This window comes from Mustela nigripes, chromosome 3 (genome assembly GCF_022355385.1).
Source record: "Mustela nigripes isolate SB6536 chromosome 3, MUSNIG.SB6536, whole genome shotgun sequence".
In the NCBI taxonomy this organism is placed as follows: Eukaryota; Metazoa; Chordata; class Mammalia; order Carnivora; family Mustelidae; genus Mustela; species Mustela nigripes.
In genome coordinates this window covers 59,656,490-59,681,777 of record NC_081559.1, presented here as the reverse complement: position 1 = coordinate 59,681,777, position 25,288 = coordinate 59,656,490, and the positions used below count along the sequence as shown (strand labels likewise).

The following is a 25,288-nucleotide window of genomic DNA, read 5'->3' as shown; positions in this document are numbered from 1 at the left end:
AAACAAGAGGAATACTCAAAACTACACAATAGGCAGAGATCTCCAGCACCGATGGATTACTTGCTTTAGGAAGTGCAGAGGAAGATGACGGAAAGAGAGCCGTGTGTTTGCGTTTGGGGGCAGAGGTGAGTGTAAAGAAGACCAGACAGCTGTGTACTATTGTAAACGCATTTTCTAAGTTTTAATGAATTCTAAATGGGATGGATTTTTTTCTTTTTCTTGAGGGGAGAAACAATAAAGCATTCTTAGGCAGGAACCATTTCTTTTCCACATAGTTTCATATATTTCTGCTAAGGCTATACGTCTTCCTGAAAGTTGAAATTCTTAAATATTTCAGGAATGACTACGAGTTCTCATCCTTTTTATGATACAAATCTTTGCTACAACTGGGGTGCAGTCTTCAATTAGGCTTATTTTTCCAGGATTGTACTTTTTTTGTCATCAACAGCAATGGCGCTGCTGTCCATTAGTTTGCATGTGTTGATTTTCTATGGTGATGATGCTTTTGCCTTGATTCCTCTGAACTCTCTTTCATTCTGTCCCTCCTTGTGGCCACGGTTTGTACCTGACTGCGATTAGGGGTACAGTCAATAGACCGAGGAACAAGACGGGGAATGTGGGTCTGCTGACTGGCTTCTAGGAAAACAGAAGGGATATCTGATTCCAAAAGTTTCTTAAGGAAATGAAAGGGGACCCACAGATCAAATCTACTCTGTCTGTCCTTGAACTCCTTCCCACCTATGGCAGACAAAGAGGTTCCTTCTTTTTCTCCACTGATTGTCTAAAACGTGTACCCTTAATTCTCTTTCCTGTACTTGATGATCCCGCTCTGTCGGTTCCCACCCATGCTCCATCCACACAGTGTTCTAGTTTTTCTTCTTTCCTCTCCACTTTCTTTCCCTCCGCCTGGGGTTAGGGTTGGCAGGCATCTTCTGTGAAGGGCTGGATGGGGTAAGTAGTTTCAGCTTTTCAGCCTGTGGCCTTCAGCTTTGGTCTCAGCCCAACGTCTCTGCTCTGCTGGGAGCTAGAAGACAATCACAGACAGTACATGGGTGTGAATGGGTACGACTGTTCCAATACTATTTTACTTAAGAAAGAAGAGGTCACACTACATTTGGCCTACTGACATAGTTTGTGACCTTCGTCTAGGTAAATGACCAGGTTTTCCTCTTATCCCTTAAAAAGAAAATCTCTTGCCTTGATTCTTCTTTTCCCCGTAGACTGCTATTCATCTCTATTAAGATGTTTATCAGTGGGAAAGTTCTTCCAAGCTTGCCATGTCACTTTCTCGTAAGCCGTCACCCACTCACCAAGGCTTCTGACCCTGACACTGTACTGACTCTGCTCTCTCACAGATCATCTCTAGCCTCCTAACTGTCTGTTCTTTCTCCTAATCCTACTTGATTTCTCTGATGCATGTGCAACAATTAAACACTCTGTCCTTGAAGAACCTTCCTCATATGTCTTTTGCTACAGCATATTCTCTCCCTCTCTTTCTTTCCCTTTCTGTTCTAGAAATGTCCTCTCAGCCCCCATTGTGTACTGCTTGAATGTCGGTTTAACTCGAGTTCCATTCTCATCTCCTTCTACACACTTTCTCTCTGCTGTAATGTCCGTTACCATGATTTCAACAAATTCCCATATGCTCATGACTCCTAAACATCCTCAAAGAGCTTTGAATTTTTTCCCTTCCTAAGATAGGAACTTCCAGTGTCCAACTCATTGGCTGTACAAGCTAATAAGTTCTTTATGGAGTGAAAAAGTGTAGCAATTCTGTGGCCCATGATCTAGGTTGCAGTTCAGACTTGGGGTGGCCCTGGGAAAGTTCCTTAGATTCATGGAACCCATTTCATCATACATAAAAAAGAATAGCAGTCCCTTTCTAGGCTTTTGGAAGATTAAACGCAATATATACCCTCAGTCTCTTTATTAATTATTTTACAGAGACCTCACAAATATTTCTATTTTAATGATGATGTATTTTATGTTCCCTTTCCTTTTTCTTCATTCCTCCAAACCTAATTGGTCAGCCCATCCTTTTCATTCCCTGTCTAAAGTCTTTCTCAGATTTTTCTCTTTTTACTGCACAAGTTCTAACCCTGCTTCTAGCCTCCCCTGCCCCCACTCTGGTCTCTATATCGTTATTATTGATATATTTCTAATGAAAAGATGAAGGTAGCATTTTTTATTGGCAGTGGGATATGGTCCAAATATTTAAGTCCATTTGCAGTCTGAATTCAAGCTTCATCTCTACCTCTGTCCCACCCTATACATAAACATAGACCTCCCTGTCTTCTAACCATACCAAGCTACCCTGCTTCCTGAATGTGCTAGATACATTTAACGTCATCTGAGATTTTGACCAAGCTTTGATTTAGGCAAGAAAACCAACTCTAACTGGTGAAATTCTATTCAGCTTTCAAGAAACACCTTGACTGTTAACTCCTCTACACAGCCACCTCTCCCTACCCCATTTGGAACCAAGTATTTTCTTTGGTAAATCATCACTAAAAATAGACTGTAAGTTCTGTTGAGGTGGGTACTTCTTTTTTAATGTTTAATTTTTTTTAATGTTCTTATTTAAATTCTAGTTAATTAGCCCATAGTGTAATATTAGTTTCAGGAGTAGATTTTAGTGAATTATCCCTTAGATACAATACCCAGTGCTCATCACAAGTGTTTTCCTTAATCCCCATCACCCATTTAACCCATGCCTCTGCCTACCTCCCCTCCAGCGACCTGTAGTTTGTTCTCTATAGTGAAGAGTCTGTTTTATGGTTGCTTCTCTTTTTTTGCATGTTTGTTTTGTTTCTTAAATTCCACATACTAGTGAAATCATAGGTATTTGTCTTTCTCCTATTGACTTATTTTGCTTAGCAGAATACACTTTAGCTCCAACCCCAGCATTGCAAATGGCAAGGTCTCATTCTTTTTTATGGCTGAGTAATATTCCACTGTACATATACATGACATCAATTGTATCTATTCATCTGTCAGTGGACATTTGGGCTTTTCCCGTGATTTGGCTTATAATGCTGCTACAAACACCGGGGTGCATGTGCCCCTTCAAATCCATATTTTTGTATCCTTTGAGTAAATACCTAGTAGTACAATTGATGGGCCATCATAGGGGACTTCTGTTTCTTAACAGGACAGAAGCTCTCAAGTAATAGTAGGTCCTTGGATGTTATTACAGCATGAACATCACTATAAACAGTTTAGCCAACTGATCTTTTTTTTTTTTCCTAGTGACAATAAAAGTTTCAAGATTCAGAGAATCAAAGAAGGTTTAAGATTCTAGTTTTGAGACTTAAAATGTACTTTCTCTGTACCTTCTTTTCTCATAACTGACTAGTTGAAAACAGGAAGAAAGGAGGGAAGGAAAAGAGAGAAAATGAATCAATGGCCCACTTGCCAGAGCCAAAAGGAGGTGGGGGCCAGAGGGGGTTGGGGCTGGAGGTGGGGGGGGCTAGAGGAAACCTGAAAGAATGAAGACTTAAGTAAAAATGAATTTTTCAAGTTTCATTTTGCTTGTTTGCTTACTTGCTTGTCTATTACAAGGAAGGATATTTACTTTAAGCTTTTTTTTGCTCAGGAATATGACAAATGATAAAATGATGTACAGTGCTGATAATAAGGCATATAGAAGATATTGTGGATTCTTGAAAGCTTTAAGGATTAAGGAGCCCTAATTCTTTCTCAGAATTAGCTGCAATCTTAATTATATTATTTCTTTGCATCTTCTGACCTAAGACTAAATGGTATGGCCAAAAGCTGAAGTTTAAAACCAGCTTCTCCAAAATGTCTTACCTGATAATACAAGTCTCTCCATTACCATTACTATATAATTATGCCCTATTACGCATATCTTGTGTTTTCATGACAATATGTATTTATGTGTTATTTATTCTCTGCAGTAGAATTGTATCTAGGCATAAATCCGTATTTGTATTTCTTAAATTAGAAATTAAGACAAGGCGAATTCTACCAACTGTCTATATAGCTCAGGGTTAAATTTAGGTAAAATATGTGTTAACTAGGTACTCAATTCCTTATTAAAATGCATAATTAAAATCATGGCTTCATTATTATGGAAAGTTTTTGAAAGCTCACCAAAAGAATGATTTGTATTTATCATTATTATTTTTGTCATAACTACTATTACTTGACATCTTAGAGCCTCATAGCTTTTGTAATAAATTCTAATGTACAAATTAATTATTCTCTTCTATAAAACATTCAAAAATTCTATAATTCATAAATAAAGTTATTCAAAGTTATGGTAAAGCGTTCCAAAAGCACCAAAAGGGACCCTCTATTAGCCTTTGGTTTGGTTTGTTTTTTTTTTTTTTTTTTTAGCTGTGAGTCTTTTAAAGATAGAGGATACAGGTTTGCAATAGTTTGATGCACTGGCTTTTTCTTTTGTGGTTCTGAATACGAATTCAGCTGAGACTTAAAGAAACAGGAAGATATTTTGATTTGAAAGCTATATGAATTCACAAGGGAATGAATTTGGTTTCTTCTCTACTTTGTAATGCAAAGAAGTGCATTCCACAAAATCAGATCAAACAAGCCATTAATTCGACAGTCTCAGTCCTCCTAGCCCTATTGATTCAAAAAGCTGAAAACAGTTATGGAGGCTTATTGGCTCCAATTAGGCGTCGTGAAGCTTGAGGTTAGAAGAAATGAGTGTACTGGGAGAAGAATCACTCAGCAACAGAATCCTTCTTAACATTGTATCATGAGTGGGCATCAAATCTTGGTCTCCTGTTATTTTTGTACTTTTTCATTTATTGATTATCTTTATGGACCTGTTTCAGAATGTCCAGAGTCTCATTTCCAAGCTGATTGTGTCACCTTTTCGGTTGCTTTTAGTGACCAAAAGATATTTGTCTCATCTTCTGAGATGTTTCATGACTATAAGCTCAAGAGCTTCCTATAAGGCTCATTTAGATGTTCTCAAAGAATATTTTCAGTTCCTTCTGCATGTGGAAATGCCTCAGGATATACTCTATTGATGGATTAATCAATAAAGACTCTACAGATACATACTTATTTCAGCACATGCCTCATTTTGAGTGGAAATAACCCCTCTCGTTAGAGGTGTCTAGCATTTTGGGTTTTTTGCCCTTATCAGTAAGAAGCCCAGCTAACTCTCATGACCACCCCTAGTGCATATAAATAATATATATCCACAATATTGGTCTTTAATGTTAAGATCTTAGTAAATAGTGCTACAGAAAGGAAGAGTCAGGGAGGAAAATGTTATTCACATTTTTTTTTATTATTTGTTATTCACATTTTTAAGAACAATATCTAATGAAGTGATACAGTGTTATTTACAGCTGCTATTTTGGAAGACCAATGTTTCTTCAGATATTTTTTTCAGAATGTCCATTTTTGCCTATGTCTTAGTGACATGGACAGAAGAACGATTTTTCCTCTAAATGATCACAATATACTTATATCTCGGATAACTTTTCGTGTATAATCAAATAACAGGATGTTTTCCTGAGGTATGGTTGGGGATGCTAATGGAAAGACTTGATTGCTAGAATCAATTATCAGTTATAAAATCCTTGCTTATCATTTGTTAACAAATCCTCAGTAGGAAACCTTTTGATCAGCTTGGTATAAGCCTGAATTTGGTTTTACAATGAATATATTCCAACTCTAATAGAAGATGACTGTGTTTCCAAGTATATTTAAAACAAGGGAAAAAATAAGATTATTGTAATAAATCTAACATCACAGCAACCAATTCATGAGCTTAATTATGACACTACTAAATGTGAAAATCTATTCAGCGCTAGGAACACTTTTCACATTACATTCACGCTAAAGATTGGCTGTTAAGAGCTCATTACTGGTATTTTTCTAAAGAGTGGTTTATTAAACACAGTTACCTAATAAGCATCTTTGGTCGTGCAAATTGCTGAAAACAGTAATGAGTCTGATTAGACTTCATTTCAATTACGACAGCTTGTCTAGAAAAAATATATATACATATATATATATATATATTTCTTGATGCCTCAGAATCTAACTATAAGACACAGCAGAGTTTAAAAAATAAAAAGCCACCTCCATATTTCCTTTCCACAGTTCACTAATGAAGAGACAATTGTCCAAGTCATCATCCAGTTTACACACTGGAAAACTGGATGGACACAGTGGAGTCACAATCATGTTTGGTTAAAAACAGCAAAGGCTGTCTTGACTAATATGTCTAAATAAGGTCACCTTTAGTTTCTCTCTGCTTTTTTTTTTTTTTCCTCCTTAGGAATATAAAGCTATAAATGAGGTGGAGACTTAAAAATGATTCATTCTTATTTGGTTTGTGGAGGTTATTCTCCAAATTAATAGGCTCACCTTTCAATTACATTTTATCCATGGATCTTCTCCTTAAAATCATAACAATACAGAAAGCTGTTGGACTATGCATGCTAACTACCAGGCCAATTTTTTTAATACATACATCGGGAGGAAAAAAATAAAAGAAGCCAAGCTTTATGAACGTGCAGTAATATTTCAAAAAGTGTCAAGAAATATTCATTGGACACCAAACTTGATTTTGATATTTTAAAAAAGTATGTTATTTAGCTGCATTTAACAGCTAACCTCCTATTAAATCATGCCTGAATATTACTGCTCAAATTGAAAGAAAAAAAATTGTTAATGTAAAAAGCCTTTAAGTGATTAAGCTGTCATTGCTGTCATTCGGGTACTCCAGTAACATTTTAATGCTTCTGGGAGCTATGGCCAGGGAGGCAAGGCATTATTTTATGCTATATTCTCTGAATAGATTCTTTTTTAAAGTATAATATCATTTGACACTGAACAGGATAAAATAATTTCTAGGGTAAAATATGAAAACAATGGCTGGATGTAGAAGCATTTAAAAAAAGGAGGGTACAGTAAAACATCCTTACCTGAAAAACTTCACAAGTTAGCTAAGTGATCAGGTAATGGCCGTTAAGACGAAAGTCAAATATAAATGAATGCTCTTGTAGGCATACGTATGCTTTCAAAAAGAGTTACTTAAAAGGAGACCAGTTGCAAATATATCATATCAATGAGAAAGGAATCTTCTTAGACTTATGATTCATCATTACTTTTATGAATTCTCTATTGTGTTCAAAAGGAAAAAAAAACTGTTCTAAAAAAAACCCATTCTATAGAAAACACAAAAACACTTCTAAACTGACTATTGGGGGTGCTTTCCTATGTAACCCAATTATTACATATTTTAATTATTTGCTTTTCAAGGATTTTTTTAACATTTTATCAAAAATGATTCTATTAAATGTGTCAACTACACTTCAATTAAAATTATTTTATTTTTGTATTCAACTGAGAAAATGTATCAGTATGTAATAAAATTGCAATTGGGCTTCCTTTTTGAAAAATACTACACATGTGAACCCAGGCCTCCTGGAAAATGACCGCTCAGTTAAGGCAAAGAGTGTTGGCAGCCCAGTTTGGGATCATAAATAAAACTCTTAAGTTTTATAAGTTGGAAACTTTTTGAGGTATATGACTTGGTTCAAGCCACAAATAATAAATACCTAGCTAAAGAAAACCTGAAATATGCTTGTGTTTAAAAATATGACGTGCGCATTTGTAAAATCATTTAGAATAAACTTTGGGTTCTGAGATTATTAATAGTAAAGCAGATCATTTTTAGGAAAAAAAGCAATTTTATTTTATTAAGATTTTCTTATTTTATTTATTTGACAGAGAGAGAGAGATCACAAGTAGGCAGAGAGGCAGGCAGAGGGGGAGGGGGAAGCAGGCTCCCCGCTGAGCAGAGAGCCCAGATGCGGGGCTCCATCCCAGAACCCTGAGATCATGACCTGAGCCGGAGGCAAAGGCTTAACCCACTGAGCCACCCATGCGCCCTGGAAAAAAGCAATTTTAAAGATCTCCTTTCTTTCTCTGTCACTTTCCCCCTATTTTCTCTATATCCTTTCTGTAACTACAGACATCACACTGAAACACAGGCCCCGAGATCTGATGTGTAGGTGTAACCTAATCACCTGCAGGGGTTAGGTTTTCCTGTTGTTTAGGGACCTCTTGTAAAAAGGATGCACACAATTTGAAGAGGGAGCAGGAATATTCGACATATTTACTCTTTCAACATAAGCAACTAAAACTAGCAAAATTAAAAATCAGTTTCCTTCGTCATGTGCACTGAGTGTTACATGTTAAGTGGTGAATCACTAAATTCTACTCTTGAAACTAACATTACACTATATGTTAATTAATTAGAATTTAAATAAAAACTTGAAACATTGGGAAAAAAAACAAGTTTCTTTCCAATTCTCTGCTGATTTAAATGTGACTGTTAACTCCTTTTTCTTTAAAAACTATGAGCAAATACTGGAGCATTTCCATAACTAAGGAAGCAAATAAAATAATGCATGATAGGTAAGAAGTATACAACTATAGTATTGTTTATACCATATAGAAGCAACACCCTTACAGCTTTTAACTCTATTGACAGTACTGAGAGCAAGTTTATTCTTAACTGCTGTATTAGAGACAAAGTAAGCCATATTTATTCACAACAGAAGAAAGTCAGATTGGAACTGATTGTAGAATTGTAAACAAAAAAAAAATGCAGATATGTAGTTCATGTGATTAATGGGACTGGACCAATCATTGTTTTAAATTCAGCCAAGACATAAAATAAAATAAAATAAAATAAAATAAAATAAAATGAAATAAATTCAGCCAAAGCTGAACTTATTTTTTTTTTTTTTGACATATTGGCATCATCTACCGTAATAGTAGATGAAATGATGTTGTTAAATATTGACATAGGGAACATGACCAAGATAGAATATTCTCTGAAGAAACAGTTCCTTTTAGGTTAGGTTGTTGGGCACCCCCTCCAGGAAAGGAAGTGCCACTTTCTTTGAGGACGCTGATATCCTTCCTCTCTTTTCTGCTTCTGTCTCATTATGCAACATTCTTTGTTTTTACAAATGGAAGAGCCAACAGCGCTAATGACTGGACTGTCATTCACACTGCACTTTTAACAACGTTCTGTTTATCTGGAAATCAGAGCATCCTAATTATATGTGGTGCTCAGGTTTATTTCACCAGACCATAGGATGGGGCTGGAGGGCGAAGTTGGGGGGCTGTGAGGGGAAGAGGTAAGGGAACTAGTGTTGTTAGTAAGAGCTCTTTACTTCTAATCCTGGACTGTGTTGATTGTATTCGAAAGCAGCTTATCCTCATACATTGTCTCATATGGAAGAAACAATCCTAAACCTACCTAAACTCATTTCATATGTAGCTTTTTCCACTGCCTTCAGATCAAAGTTATTTTCTTCAGGCTGGACTAAATTATACACAGGTCCCAGGAGTGAAGGACACTGAATTAATGCACTATGTCACCCAGCCCTGACTATAGAATATTTTTATCAAAGTCCAAGACACTATTTTGCTATTGCATTAAAAATTAATGTACAAATGGCCAAAAAGAGAAAAATGCATAAATAACCTTAACAAATTTTGTCTGTGCTTTTTGCACATTTTAGAGTTACCTTAAGCAGAGTTTTTAAGGAGAATGGTTGAAAAGTTGTATAATATGTAAATCATATTCTATTCCTTTGCCTAATTAAATGAGTGAACCCTCAATCTTAAATAAGAAGTCTCAATGGTCTTTTTTTTTTTTTTTTTAATGTAAACTGTCTTTTTAGAGTAAGGTTCTAGAGGAACACAAAAAAGAGGATGACTGCAAATTTCATCTTACACAAGGTTGTGGAGCTTGGGAGATTCCGAAATTTGTTTATTGACCCATGTCAGCACGGCATGTTGGGCAAAAAGTGAATTCAGTTCGGTTTAAATATAACTAAATTGAACTTTACATGTATATACTTGAAATAGAATACACGTGCGCAAATAGCTATTTACAAATAGCTACGTCTGTGCGTAATGATTAACATAACATTTTAGGATTGTGACCAAGGAAATTAACCAGCCATGTCATAATTCAAGGTTGGTAGCATGCCCGGTTTGTATTAACTGAAAGTGCAAATTTATTTTATATAGCACAACAGTAACTTGAGAATCAACTGGAATAACCTCAGACTTTCAGGACTAAAGTGATGTTGCCTTGGCAGAGACCTTTTTAAAAATAAAGACTCAAATGACAGAAAATGCACGGTACTTTTGGCATGTGGATTTCTTTTTGTGGATCAATCATACAGGCCGGATGCTATGAATGTAGCTCGGGGCTTTCAGGTTGTGTTAACCCCGTTTATCCCTGCACGCTACACAGCTCACCTGTTATTTACACACATAAGAGGGTTGATACCGCAGAACAAGGGGAGTGCTCTGTTGTGACACAGAGCATACATATTCATTAGCCCGGGCAGTCCCCATGGACATATGTGGTATGTCCTGATGATCTTTGTATGACAAAAAGAACCGGGGGGAAGGGTAGATGGCTGTAATGGACTGAAAATGTATATGGGAAAAGGGAAGAGACAACATGAGAAATGAAAGGCCATAAAGGAACAACTTTAAAGGTTACCTACAATGCACTCTTTAAGCTGATTACAAATTATCTAAACACATTCACATAGGTAGAATAAACAAAATATCTAACTTAACATGGAAGAATCAGTCCTTTTACCTAGTAACCCTCAAACTCTTTCCCGTGAAATAGTTGATGACGCCTGACACTAAATATTAAGATTCAGAGTGTGGATCATTTGCATATTTTAAATTGTATGTATATGCGTAGCCTTGTATTCTTTGGACTTAACTGTGGTTATACAGAGGATATACACAGACTTTTGGACACTGTTTGTTTACTTGACTTAGGTTAGTATTCAAAAATTTGTACACATAAACTTTTGTTAAACCCAACCCTTACCAAAAAACCCCAAACAAAAAGTCTGAATTGTGATTTTAAAAATAGACTGATTTAATGTGAGCGTGATTGTATTTTCATTTGAATACTTGGATTTAAGTTTAGGAAATTTTAGGACACCCCCCCCAACAGGAAAAAATACTTACTTGAATTATGAATTCCTGGGTTGCTTTAAGTGATAGGCTGTCCATCCTGATCATATATTAAATATAAACTCGGTGGACTAAAAGGGATACTACAGTCATCAGTGTAATTTGCTTTGCAGAAGTGCTCTAGCATTCATCCTTATAAATGGAAGCCATCCTCTTATAGATGTCTTACACATTATGACCTATCAGACCAATGCCTACCAGTTTTTCTCAGTATGAAATATTGGCAAAATAGTCATCTTTACACTGAGTCATATTTTGAGGAGTATTTTGTTGCTGTGAATAAAATCTAATGTATTTTAGGGAAACTGACTCAGATCATAAGCCACACACAAATTTAACTGAAGGACAGAATATATATCATTCTAGTCTAAGTCGTGATGCCCATAATATTGAACACAGGTTCTTACTAGGCCCAAAATGATGACATGTAGAATAAGATCAGTTGCTTACCCAGATAACATCCTCTCTAAGATATAGAAAGCATAACTTGGAATAACTTAAACAGTCTCTCAAAAGTTGTACTAAAGCTCCTGACTGACCTAGAGGGGAAGCTTTACAATTTAAAGAAGCTTTGGTTTGTGGTTTCAGTACCCATGGCATACTCAAAGGAGCATATTAGGAATGGTGGGAATTGACATAGGGAATAGGGAAAATAACTAGAAAAAAATCAGAGCAACGGGGAAAACAGTGAAATGCAATGTGGAAACCAGCTTTTTAAAAAATCATTATTCATCATCCTACACTAAGGACACTGAATCAACAAGAAAATGTCTACCATTTTCCCTATGTTCTGATTAAGAAGACAGGAATGCATATATACGTGTGTATGTGTATATCTAAACACACACACATATATATATATGTATTACGTATATATATATATATATATATGTTTTATGTGTGTGTGTGTATAAATATATATAAATAAAAGTATTTAGGATTTTTTTTTTCCTAAAGATACTACTTGTTCAAGTTTTAGAGCACTATACTTGCTAGTTTCCAAAAAATGTACTTAAGTGTAAAAGCTGGCTTGAAGCTTCTAAATGCAGTCACAGATTTGATTGTTTACATCACTGATCAGTACCATTGAAGTACTGGATGTTATAATGGGGAAGTGGGGACGGTGTGACAAAGTAGAGAAGGCTGTCCAAAGTGGGCAGCTGGCTTTCAGATTCAGTCAGTTGTTGCCAGGCAAGAATGAGATCTGGTCATCTAAGAGCATTCAGCTTGTCTTGAAAAATAGGAAATATAGAAATAGAGAATCTTTTTATAAAGTCACTGATTTTTAAAACCCTGTGCTGGCCAACAAAAGCTGGTTGCAGACTCTCTGCTGCCCTCAAGTAGTGAGGTGGCAATTTCTCTACATTAGAGGGTGAGGTATTAGAACTATATTTACTAAGGGCCATTTAGCCAGAAATGCCTTTGTGGTTCTTAAAAAGGATCGCTTTATGCAAATATGGTGAAATGGGAGGAGGGAGTAATTTGCTTCAAAATGTATTATAATTTGGAGTCTTGAGGTGTGAAAGTGTGATTTAAAGAGAAAAATCATTTGACAGTATTGCTATATAATTAGAATATCTTATTTCGAGACTGCAAGTTTTGAGATCATTCTTAACTGGATTTAAACCTCTAAGTACTTTATTTCTTACTTGTAGTCTCTGCAACATTGAGTAACAAGTAACATTTAAAATAAATAAAATACTATGAAAACATCTGGAATCGAAAATATTTGAATTTCTGACATCTTTTGGTAAGCTCGTGCTCTGTATTTTGCTGAGTATGAAAGAATTTTTACACCTTCCTTATAACCAACATTCCCACTGGAAAATTTCCTTTTCAGTAGATGTCTTGAGGTGGAAAAAAAAGTGATTTATAAATTCTAGGAATAATCTTACTTTTTTTCTGTCTAGTCAGTTTTGTTTTGTGTTTAATGCTCTTGTATTTTTTTTTTTTTAAAGAATAAGAACTAATTGTATAGCAGTTCACAGTTGGAAGAGATATTCAATGCATATCATCACTTTAGGTAATCTTATTAAGAATCCAGTACGATATATGATACCATGAGGGTCTACGTTTTATGGCTGAGAAAAGTGAGTTCGATGTGCTTAAGTGACTTCCCCAGGGTTAGAACAAATAAGCAACGGCATGAGCAGAGCCAGTGGTCTGATTCCCAAGCTTGGGACATTCACTCTTCAGACAAAATTCTACAACCTTCTCTATGTTTCCATCAGTCCCTTTCTATCCCACCAAGCTAGCAGTGCCTCCAAATAAAACACTGTGTTAGGCAGAATAGCTCTCTACGCCACAGGACACCACAGTAAGTGAAGTACCGAACTATGACGGAGACTTTCGGGATTGGGGACTAGGTCACTTTAAAGTTCCCTTAGTCTCTACAATCAAAGAGAATTTAGAATGTGAAATTACAAAAGAAGACAGAAAGCTGAAAAAGTTTCATTGGCTGATAAACAGATTCCCTTGACTTAAAATTCTTAGACCCGAACCCCAGTATATATGGAGGGCCCTCAAGTCACCGACTAAATAAACTGAGTTAGCTCCTAGTTAGCTGGTAAAGGGCTTCTCATTTTGGGTGTTCTGAAGGTGAACCGGATGGAAGAGATGAAAGGGAACATGTCAGGTCTGTGCTCTTGCCCCGCACTTTTAGATATGGCCTCACATTTTCAGGCTGGGAATTATCAGGACATGGGCCAAGGAAGATTCCAGATCAAATGGGTTAGTGTGGGGGAAACGAGACACTGCTGTGTGGGCCTCAGCTTCTGAGGGTGAGGCTGCGGACGGAGAGTACTACTGGGTCTGCTCCAACGTTTCATTTGCTCGCCGCCCCCAGGAAGGATCATGGTGAGGGGAGACTGCGCCGGGTCAGCGTTCACTGCAGCAGGTTTGTAGGTGCTCTCTCAAAGCATTTCACTGCATCCATCTGTATTTTTAGCCAATGAATTTGCTATTCTCTTCCTGAAATTTTTAGTGTTCTGTGTGTTAGTTCTGCCATTCCTTAAAAGATGATGAATCTGTAGTGTTAGGCTGAGGGGACTGTAAACAATTGAATATATTCAAGTTGACCCTTGAGCAATGCAGGTTTTGAAAATCCGCGTGTAACTTTCGACTCCCTGAAAATGTCACAGCCTACTCTTGGCCACAAGCCTTACCAATGGCATAAACAGTCGATCAACACGTATTTCATAGGTCATGTGTATTATATACTGTATTCTTTTTTTTTAAGATTTTATTTATTTATTTGACAGACTGAGATCACAAGCAGGCAGAGAGGCAGGCAGAGAGAGAGAGGGGGAAGCAGGCTCCCTGCTGAGCAGGGAGCCCCATGCAGGGCTCAATCCCATGACTCTGAGATCATGACCTGACCCGAAGGCAGAGGCTTAACCCACTGAGCCACCCAGGCACCCCTATACTGTATTCTTGTGATAAAGGCAGCTCTAAACAGGCAAGCAAATACCATGAAAAAAAATCGTAAGAGGAAATAACTTCGGCAGTATTGTCATGTGTTTACCCCCCCAAAATCTGCATATAAGTGGACCCACGTAATTCAAAGCTGTGTTGTTCTGGGGTCAACTGTACTTTGTTATATTTACCCCAGGAGCGATTGCTTTCTAGAGAGAACATGGGTACCGATGCTATTGGATTTTTTAAAAACATATTTAAATAAATGATGGTGAAAAGTTCAGAGGTACCATGGCCCAAGGGAATGTAACAGGTGTAGTGACGTCGTGCGGTCCTGTGTGAGCATGTGTAGCTATCCTAGAGCCGGCAAGCCTTCCAGGCCTGCAGCTGTTTGCCTCAGGTCCCGCCCTTAGAAGTGTGAGAAAACCTGCAGATGAGGGCAGAGTCCCTAGCAGCCAGAATTACCCTGTGTGAACCTTGTAGAAGGAACCGCTTTTTTAGACCAGATGAACGGCTGAGCGGCATCGGGGTGTTAGGTAGGGGTGGGGGTCGGGTAGTGAGGGCCTTAGATTAGTATATCCAGGAATGTGTGCTAAAAATAGATTCCAGAGGCTTAGTCTCCTCTTTCAGATTTCCTCCCATTCTGAAAGTTGTTTTTATATCTTTCATTTTTCTGGGTAACAGCTTCTCAATCGTTTTGAAGCGAGGACACAAGGATGTCACAGTTGTGTCGTTTCAAAACAGTTAAAGAACAAAATAGAGCAAGTAAAGCAATGAGGCCGCAACTAGTTAGTAATTATTAACCTGAGTTATAAAGTGGTGAGAAATGATAAGAAAGGAAAGTGGTATCCAAACCATCCAGTTTTATGGGAAATACAGACTTGTTCATTTATATCTACATAACTTCATCCTATGGCAATGAAATAACAAATGCTCAGGCTTTGTACCGTAGTGCCTCTCACTGTGGTATAAAAAAGTATGTTAACGTCTCTTAAAAGCAATTTTCTATTAAATTACATATTTTAAAAACAAACACATTGCATTGTGAAATTTGCTGGCTATATTAAGAATTTCCTGATCCTTTCAAAAATAAAAATTGATGTTTTGGAACAATTCTTCAATTATCTTTAAGAACTATTTTTCTTACTTTCCACTGTTTTCTGAATTTTTATTGGACCTATTTAAGCTATTTCTAAACAGCAGTGAAAGTTATTGTTGTGGATTCATGTTTCTAAGAGTGTTAAAACAGTATTGTTTCTGAGATTTCTCCGTGCGTGTTCCAGAGAGAAACCATATAAAAGCTGCTTTTAAAACCCACCTTATTATCTGCATGCAAAGTTAAGTGACACGCCCATGCTGCTTCCGACATGTCTAGAACAGCAATACAGTCAAATGGAGCATGATTTTTTTGTTCAAAGAACATTTGGCTCTACATTTTTCTTCCATTCCACACCAGAAATATCACCACCAATAAACAGAACAACAATAACAACAAGTTTGGTTCTCCTTCTGATTAGCATTAAATAAAATTCAAGAGACTGATGAGAAAGCTCTCTGTGCTCCCAAGGCCAAGACAGTCTCCTCAACACCAGCTTTTTCAGCTCCTACTGATAGTAAGAACTAGCTTATGCTTAACTATTAACTGATGCTTTAGAGTTACATTAATGATTTCAAAACACGGGATAAGTACTCGTGTTCCAGGGGATGTGAATAATTCTGTTCCCTTAAGGTTATTTAATCAAAGCTCACTTTTGCCTTTCGCAGCCCCGCTAAGGTGATTATTAGTTAGTATGCATCAATAAATAAAGTTGCAGTTATCTTGGTAAGCACATCCAAAAATAGCATGAGAATCCAAAGGTAATGGTATAGCCAGTAATTGTCCCAAGTCAATAATTTTGATAGGATCGTTGCTTAATTTCAGATTGAAACAGAAATATTAGGAAATGTATTAGTTTTGCTAGGGTTAAACTCCTCAGACTTACAGAGTGAAAATGACCAACCTTTTTAATGTAAACTTTACATTCCTGTCTTTTACCGTGATTATGCCTTACTAAAACCATTTTTTGCACACCTTTTGTAAATGCTTAACTTAGGAGAAAAAGATTTTAAGCCTGTAAGAGGGAAGGGTGCCCTTTTTTGTTTGTTTTTCCAGTAATTATTCTAAACTAGAGCAGTTTCATTTTTTAAAATGGGCTTTTATCATGTTTGTCGTGTGTGTTAGCCATGCCTTTTAGTGTGTATGTGTGTCATGTTGTGTTTGTGATAAATTCCATTTCCTGTGACTCCCAAATATTTTTGGAGGCCTCCTTTCAAGACAATTATTCATGTTGCTTCTGTCTCAATCTCATCAAATGTCACTCAGAGAATATGAGCATTCTTATTTTCTCAACGCTGTATTTGATAATCTTTTAAAGAAAAAATTCTAATAGAAATTCCCTGGAAATAATTTACAGGACTAATGAATTTTTAGGTCTTTTAGACAGTTCTACATTAGAGTCACATTAATATTCTTTCCTTTTTATAAGGCTTGAAGTAAATCCCATGACACAAGAAGAATTTAGATACTGATTACTTGCGATTGGTTCCTGGTGATTTGCTCTTAATAATTTCCAGTTGAATTTAATGAAAGTATGATTCCTGAAATGCTGCTTCATTAAAATTGCATCTTTTCCCCTTTAAGTGTGGTTTCGGTCATTTCACCCATTCTGCGATGTGTTTTCCTCCCCCCCCCCAACCCCCTTCAAAAGGAATGACTGAGAAAGCAGAAACAATTAAGAATATCACTTTAGTTCCTCCTAGAACTCACCCCCAGATTTTCTCGGACTGAAATGGTACAAGCTGTACTTCATCAGGATTTTACTTTTTTTCTTTTTTTTCCAATTGATGAAACTAGTTTTTTTAAATCGAGTTTTAAAAGAGAAACATATGAAGATTTGGGGGGAGTAAGGAAAAGGAAATTGAAGAAAGAATCTGTTGCATATCCAAGTGAAGTAAGGTCTTTCCTATTTTTATTTAAAAAAATAGAGAGCTTGATTAAGTTATACTGTGCAGCATTCAGACTTAATTTAACTGAGATGGTGATTTGCAAATGAATATCTACATGGATCCTTTTTAAAAATCCAAATGCAAATGAGTACCACTGCAGTAAAATATATTTGCAAATGAATCCTGTTGCTTTATTCATTTATTGTGTAATTACTGCAATCCTTCCCACCTTGTTTTCTGTATTTCTTAATCATTAAGTCGGAAGCATGACAGCAGTGCCAGCCCTGGCATGATTCTCTTTGACTAAAACCTTGTAAATTAACACAATTAGCACAGCATCATCCTGCTAATTAACTTCCAGTGTCTGGTGCAGTGGTTTTGCAAACAAGGAAGAGGGAGTCAGGAGGGAATCAACATGCCATTCTGTTACCAAACTCTGGGCTGTGTTCAGTTTAGCTCCGGAAGTCAAAGCTGGCCATGTCAGAAGCCAGAGTCTGGGAATGAAGAGCTAAAGGGGTTAGAGGAGGAAGGCGGAAGGGTGTAGGAGCTGTCAAAATAGACGGGGCAGTAATTCAGCAGGGAGCTGATGCCACAGACGCCTCATTCAGGCCAGGCCCCCTTCTTATCAAGGGATCTCTGCCAGAAGGCATAAGGCGGTTTATAAAATTCACTTTGGGTAGTACAAAGGAGTTGAAGGAGACCTATTTGAAATAGCCCTACCGGAATCGGAAGTGTTCGGATGAAGCAGAGATTAGGATGAGGTGAGCCAGCCCTGGGAGGCAAAACAGGGTTCCCACGCTCTACTGTAATGAAGTGTACGAAGTGTAGGTACGTCCTCCAGGGGATGTTCTAAATCCCCTTGGGTACTGGTTCCCTAATCTGTGAAATAAGGTAATTTCTAAAGTCTCTTTAAACTGTAAAATTCAAATGATTCTCTGATTCTAACTAAGAAAATACTCTGTTTTTACAGTTTGCTACTTAAGTCACCTTGCTTCAGTTAGTAATCTAGCAGGTGATCGACTCACCCATAGCATCTCATTATCTAGCTGTGCTCCTTGACTTTATGCCACACACACACAGTTTCCCACAGAAATCTGAAGAGAATCCCCATTTTCTCCCTCTTCTCTCTCTTAATACTCCCTTTCACCTGTTTGCTCCCTCCCTGCCTGCCCATCTGCCCGCCTTCCTTCCTTTCTTCCTTCCTCTCTCCGCCCCATAGATGTACACATATATACAAAGACACATAATAGGTGTATGTAAAGATATATGTACGTGTGTGTATATATATGAATATATACATATATATATGCGTATGTATTCACCCCTCTTAGTAAAGCAGAGGGAAGGATTATAGGGGAAGGAGGGAGATTGCCAGCTGGTCTAAGACCGACAGACAAGTGATACTTGTTTTTTTTTTTTCAGAGACTCAACAACAGAACTGAGAGGCAGAAAGGAGCCAGTTGTAATTCATACCGAGTTGTAGGCTTTGTGCGATGAAAGCGATGGAGCGCTGCCTGGGAGATTGCTTTGCTGCACTCCACGAAGCAGATTTGAAACTGTCGTGGAGCACTTTAGATGAGAGTTGGATTATGGAATGACCTGCTATGTCTGTGTCATATTGTTCTGCGCAGGGAGCATTATACTGTGCTAACTAGGTGTTCAGTACCAAATAAGAGAGGGGTCCTAGATGTGATCTGTCAGCTGTGTCTCATTTTTATATTGGTTAAAATATAAAACAGAAACTCTGATGTGAAGAGACAGGGTGGCTCGATATTGCTCCTGTTAATAGTATCACGTGCCTCCTAGTTAAAAGATATGCATATTTCATCGTAAGAACCTGTGATCGGATTCTAATTTGACGGGAATGTGTGTGTACATATATATATATATATGTGTGTGTGTGTGTGTGTGTGTGTGTGTGTTCCTGTGTTGCTCAGCGAGTAACTTGCTAAGCTTAATGGAAATCGATGTGCTTATTACTTTAAAAAACGAACAAAGAATGAGGTCTTCTGCAGGGTTTTTGTGTAAATTCGGTTTCCTTTTTACACAGGACTGAAATCCAGTCCGTTTTAAAGTGTCCACACTGTACAGGTCCCAGCGGACAGCTCTCACTGTGGGAATTCCTTGTAACAACTCCATCATTAATGGAAGCTAACAGGTTACCAAAGAATTTAGGGAAAAGCTTTCTCGCACATCTGACGAGTATCTCGGTAAATTAACTTTCCTCCCCCCTCCTCCTGCCCAAATCTGCAGGCTTGAAGATGCAGTGGACGCCGGAGCATGCCCAGTGGCCAGAACAGCACTTTGACATCACCTCAACCACTCGGTCTCCTGCCCACAAAGTGGAAGCCTACAGAGGTCATCTGCAGCGCACCTATCAGTACGCCTGGGCGAATGACGACATTTCTGCTCTGACTGCATCCAACCTACTCAAAAAATACGCAGAGAAGTATTCTGGCATTTTAGAGGGCCCCGTGGACCGCCCCGTCCTCAGCAACTACTCGGATGCCCCATCCGGCCTCGTGAACGGTCGGAAAAATGAAAGCGAACCCTGGCAGCCTTCCTTGAATTCCGAAGCTATTTATCCCATGAACTGTGTTCCGGATGTTATCACGGCCAGCAAAGCCGGAGTCAGTTCAGCCCTCCCTCCAGCAGACGTCTCTGCGAGCATAGGGAGCTCCCCCGGGGTGGCCAGCAACCTGACCGAGCCGAGCTATTCGAGCAGTACCTGTGGGAGCCACACCGTCCCCAGTCTCCACGCAGGGCTCCCATCTCAGGAATATGCCCCGGGATACAACGGATCGTATTTGCATTCTACTTACAGTAGCCAGCCGGCACCTGCACTTCCCTCCCCCCACCCTTCTCCTTTGCATAGCTCCGGGCTCCTCCAGCCGCCGCCACCGCCGCCTCCGCCACCAGCCCTGGTCCCGGGCTACAATGGGACTTCTAACCTCCCCAGTTACAGCTATCCCTCTGCTAGCTATCCTCCTCAGACTGCTGTGGGATCCGGGTACAGCCCCGGCGGCGCGCCTCCTCCTCCTTCAGCGTACCTGCCTTCAGGAATCCCCGCTCCTACCCCGCTGCCCCCCACTACTGTTCCTGGCTACACTTACCAGGGCCATGGTCTGACTCCCATTGCACCCTCGGCTCTGACAAACAGTTCGGCAAGTTCCCTCAAAAGGAAAGCTTTCTATATGGCAGGGCAAGGAGACATGGACTCCAGTTACGGAAACTACAGCTATGGCCAACAGAGATCTACGCAGAGTCCTATGTACAGAATGCCCGACAACAGCATTTCAAACTCAAATCGGGGGAATGGCTTTGACAGAAGTGCTGAAACATCGTCCTTGGCATTTAAGCCAACGAAGCAGCTAATGTCCTCTGAACAGCAAAGGAAATTCAGCAGCCAGTCCAGTAGGGCTCTGACCCCTCCTTCCTATAGTACTGCTAAAAATTCATTGGGATCAAGATCCAGTGAATCCTTTGGGAAGTACACGTCGCCGGTAATGAGTGAGCATGGGGACGAGCACAGGCAGCTCCTCTCTCACCCAATGCAAGGCCCTGGACTCCGGGCAGCTACCTCATCCAACCACTCTGTAGACGAGCAACTGAAGAATACGGACAGCCACCTCATTGACCTGGTAACCAATGAGATTATCACCCAAAGACCCCCGGTGGACTGGAATGACATTGCTGGTCTCGACCTGGTAAAGGCTGTCATTAAAGAGGAAGTTTTATGGCCGGTGTTGAGGTCAGACGCGTTCAGTGGACTGACGGCCTCACCTCGGAGCATCCTTTTATTTGGACCTCGGGGCACAGGCAAAACATTATTGGGCCGATGCATAGCTAGTCAGCTGGGGGCCACCTTTTTCAAAATCGCCGGTTCTGGACTCGTTGCCAAGTGGTTAGGAGAAGCAGAAAAAATTATCCACGCCTCTTTTCTCGTGGCCAGGTGTCGCCAGCCCTCGGTGATTTTTGTCAGTGACATTGACATGCTTCTCTCCTCTCAAGTGAGCGAGGAACACAGTCCAGTCAATCGGATGAGAACGGAATTTCTGATGCAGCTGGACACTGTACTAACTTCAGCTGAGGACCAAATCGTAGTAATTTGTGCCACCAGTAAACCAGAAGAAATAGATGAATCTCTTCGGAGGTACTTCATGAAACGACTTTTAATCCCACTTCCTGACAGCACAGCGAGGCACCAGATAATAGTACAACTGCTCTCACAGCACAATTACTGTCTCAATGACAAGGAGTTTGCACTGCTCGTCCAGCGCACAGAAGGCTTTTCTGGACTAGACGTGGCTCATTTGTGTCAGGAAGCAGCGGTGGGCCCCCTCCATACCATGCCAGCCACAGACCTTTCAGCCATCATACCCAGCCAGTTGAGGCCCGTTACATATCAAGACTTTGAAAATGCTTTCTGCAAGATTCAGCCTAGCATATCTCAAAAAGAGCTTGATATGTATGTTGAATGGAACAAAATGTTTGGTTGCAGTCAGTGATAACTTCTTTAAAAAAAAAAAATGTAATGAATGTTGGCACACACGCATAAAACCTGCTACATAGGGTCTAGAGCCCCTTTCCAGTAGTGTTTAAATCGCAAAGGGTACTGGGGAAGATGACGATTGAGTTGCATCTTTAGAGTCAGGGTAGATTTGGAGGAAAAAAAAAAAAAACGCATCGAATGAGAGCTTCTGATTTGAGAGCCCCAGAGGACAGAAAGCATCTGTTGACGCTCAGTTCAGTTCAAGCTAGACAACACTCACCAAGGAGCAAGGTGCAAGTGTGTTGATTTCAGAAGGACATGAACCTCGTGTGTTGATTCCATTCTGCTGTTCTCGAGATTTAGTTGCTGTCAAGTGCCTGGAGTGGTGCTTTATTTTTTGTTTGCCTCACAATTACATTGGTGGCATGTGCTAATATAAAGAGCTTTAACTTCAAACATTATTGGACTAAAGAGATGAACGGTTGTGTGACGACAGAAAACCAGATTTTTGCCATTTTAAGAGCAACAGTATTCCTCAATCCTGTCTGTTCTGCAGTATTAAGCTAAGAACAGGTAAAACAGGGTAACGGTAATCTGGACCTTAATTTCTGCGGTTCATTTCTTTTAATGTTCTTGTCTGCAAAAACTCAGGAAAGCGATTGTGATTTGTACAGTACCTCAAAGGAATGTGTTGAAAGCACTATGTACTGCTGAGAGTAATGGGATAGGCTTCAATGTTACTTTATATTAAAAATGTATGTTTACCTCAACAATTGGAAAATAGCAAGGAAAATTACTTTGAATGTATCCGGAAAAATACTGACGTGTGATACAACTGAATATTTACATTTAAAGTAGAAATGGAAGGATTTTTTTTAAAAAAAAGATTCTTTTACTAATTATGGGGAATTAACCAGAGCAGAATAATTCTTTATGTCAAAAACTGCAAGAGTTCTTCGTACATTGCTCCTTGATAATGAAGTGAAAATGTTCTTAAAAGGTACACTGGTTAATGGAAAGCTACTTATTCAGTTCATGTTAGTGTCTAGAACACTCGGCCACAAGACCTGCTTAGGACCCTGAAAGTCACAGTACCTAAAAACTAGGACTGCCTTTTACTGCATTGGTGGTGGTGGTAGTTTGCGAGTTCTCTCTTCAAACTGCTGGGAATGGTGTCCTTCTATTCACTAATCTAGCTTATAGGCTTGCCGTGCTGTTTGATAGAATGCAGAAGATAGCAAGCAAAAACAAGCAAATACAAAACCCAACCAACCAACTTCTCTATATCCACAAAGAACATCTACATCCCCTCTCCTTTTTGACTCCTCTCTTCTCAGTGCAATTTTGCTTCTCATTTTGAAATCTTCTGGGCTATAGTGCTCCCACATTCATTTCTACCTCAGTTTTGTTATATTTCTCTTGGAGAGTAAAACAGAAAATTGGAAGTGGACACACACGCGCACGCACATGCGCACACACACAACTCTACCTTGTCAAGCACGTTACTTTGTTTTCTCTCTTTTCCCATAAATCTAGTTTCCAAAAACATCAGTCTTATGCTTGCTTCTGCCTGAGTCCACCCCCACCCCCAGAATATGTGGTATTTTTCTTAATTTTCCATTCTCCTGCTCCTCCTCCCCAAGTTGTTCTTTGTATCCTTTAATGCTTTATGTGCAACTTTTCATTGATGGCTAACTGAGGTTCGGCAATGCCTCTGAACAGACAGTGTAGGCTGTAGCTTTCCAGAGCCACTGCCCGTGCATAAGCAGAACAGCCTGGCTTTTTGAATGTATTTTTCCTGGTTTTTTTTTTTCCTTCCTTTTTTTTTAGTTGAGAGATGCAGTAACAAAACTGTTGCAAAGCACTGGCATTTTATGTATTCAAAAAGTGGTGTACATTTTTTAAAAACTTAAATAAATGCAATGAGAAGCCCCAAGAAAGCTCTTTCTGTTATTGTTTTTTTTTTCCTTCAAAAATTTTGACTGATTTCATTCACAATGTCAAATTCTCTGAACACTTAACATAGAGAAAGCTAATGAAGGACGTCATCATATATCTGAAATTTTATGATGCTTAATCATCACTCCCCTTTTTTCGTATTTTTCATGTTGCAAAAAACTGAGCAAATGAACCAAAATTTAATTTACTGTGATATTCTATCAATTAAAACTGTGCTTACATATAAATATTCCATATTAAAAAGCAGTGCCTTTCATTAAGGATACAAAAAATGATATTTAAATATGTCCTCTGCTTTTCACGAGTGAACAAATGCTATAATCGTGTTCTGGCTCTACCCTGCACATCTCTTATTGTAAGGAAATTCTAATATCCTCATTAACTTGTAGGTTCATATTGATCTCACTGACAAGTTTACTTTTGCACAGTGCTGACCTATTTTCTGTCTTTTAGACATTACATTTCATTTCTGCCAACATGCTGTGTTCACTTGAAAGCAACTGGCAAGTTTTGACAAACCCAGTCTTATTTAGACAACTTTGGAAAATCCAATATTGACCCACATTTTTGTGTCTAGTATGAGTTAATGCCAAATATGACTGCACTATTGTATTTTACACTCATTTATAAAACTGAAAATAAATTAAAAGTCATCTGTATTGGCTTTTAGCTTTAAGTGACTTCAAAATTACTTTGAGATAGGAGTGGTCAAAAATCCATGTATTTAGGCAGAAGCTGAAGTCTTGTGTGAATTTCATTTAGCCTCATGAATTCTTGGATTTGATCTCTTAGGAAATTGGGCATGCTGAAGAAATGAAGATCTGTTGGGGGAGATAAGGCTGACCTTTGAGTAGATAGTGCTCTCCTATGATTCTTTGATTCTGCATGGCAGCATTATGAGCTCTTCTATGGACTAGCCTAATAATGAGCTCTTTTCTGACCATCCCTTCTGGAGCTTGGGGTGGGGGTGGGGTGCCACATCTTGAGAAGTGAATGTGTACAATCGGTGATAGGACAACTGCGTGAGCAGGCTTCGTACTCTTGGCCTCTTTTTGACTGCTAAGAATTTGGAGAAGGCTACTAATGAAGGTAAGGTAATGAGCCAGTCCAAATCCCTTGCCGTCTGGCCGGGGTATTTGAGCCAGTCCACTTAACAGCCCCTAATTCTCTTCTTCACAACTGCAATAACATTTCCAACGGGAACAAAAAGGAAGTGAAGGAAACCACTTCAGTGGAAGGATCAATAGAAATTCAAGAGGTAGTTCGTAATGACCTTATGTGTGACACAAATGGAAATACCCTACACTCCTGGCATGCTTCTCACCAAAATATTTAGAACATTAGTGACAATATGGAAAACTTTGCTGACCGAGCTGATCAATGGAATGTGAAGGCAGT

General features: G+C 38.7%; 1 protein-coding gene across 1 annotated transcript in view; it reads left to right on the top strand.

Annotated features, from left to right (window-relative positions):
• The window catches only part of FIGN (fidgetin, microtubule severing factor), a 127,026-nt gene extending 103,105 nt beyond the window's left edge, over positions 1-23,921 (top strand). The window contains exon 3 of the mRNA XM_059392756.1: positions 19,693-23,921. Coding sequence (XP_059248739.1) covers positions 19,693-21,947 — 2,255 coding nt within the window. The 3' untranslated portion in view covers positions 21,948-23,921. The remainder of the gene's footprint in view (positions 1-19,692) is intronic.
• The last annotated feature ends 1,367 nt before the right edge of the window (positions 23,922-25,288 follow it).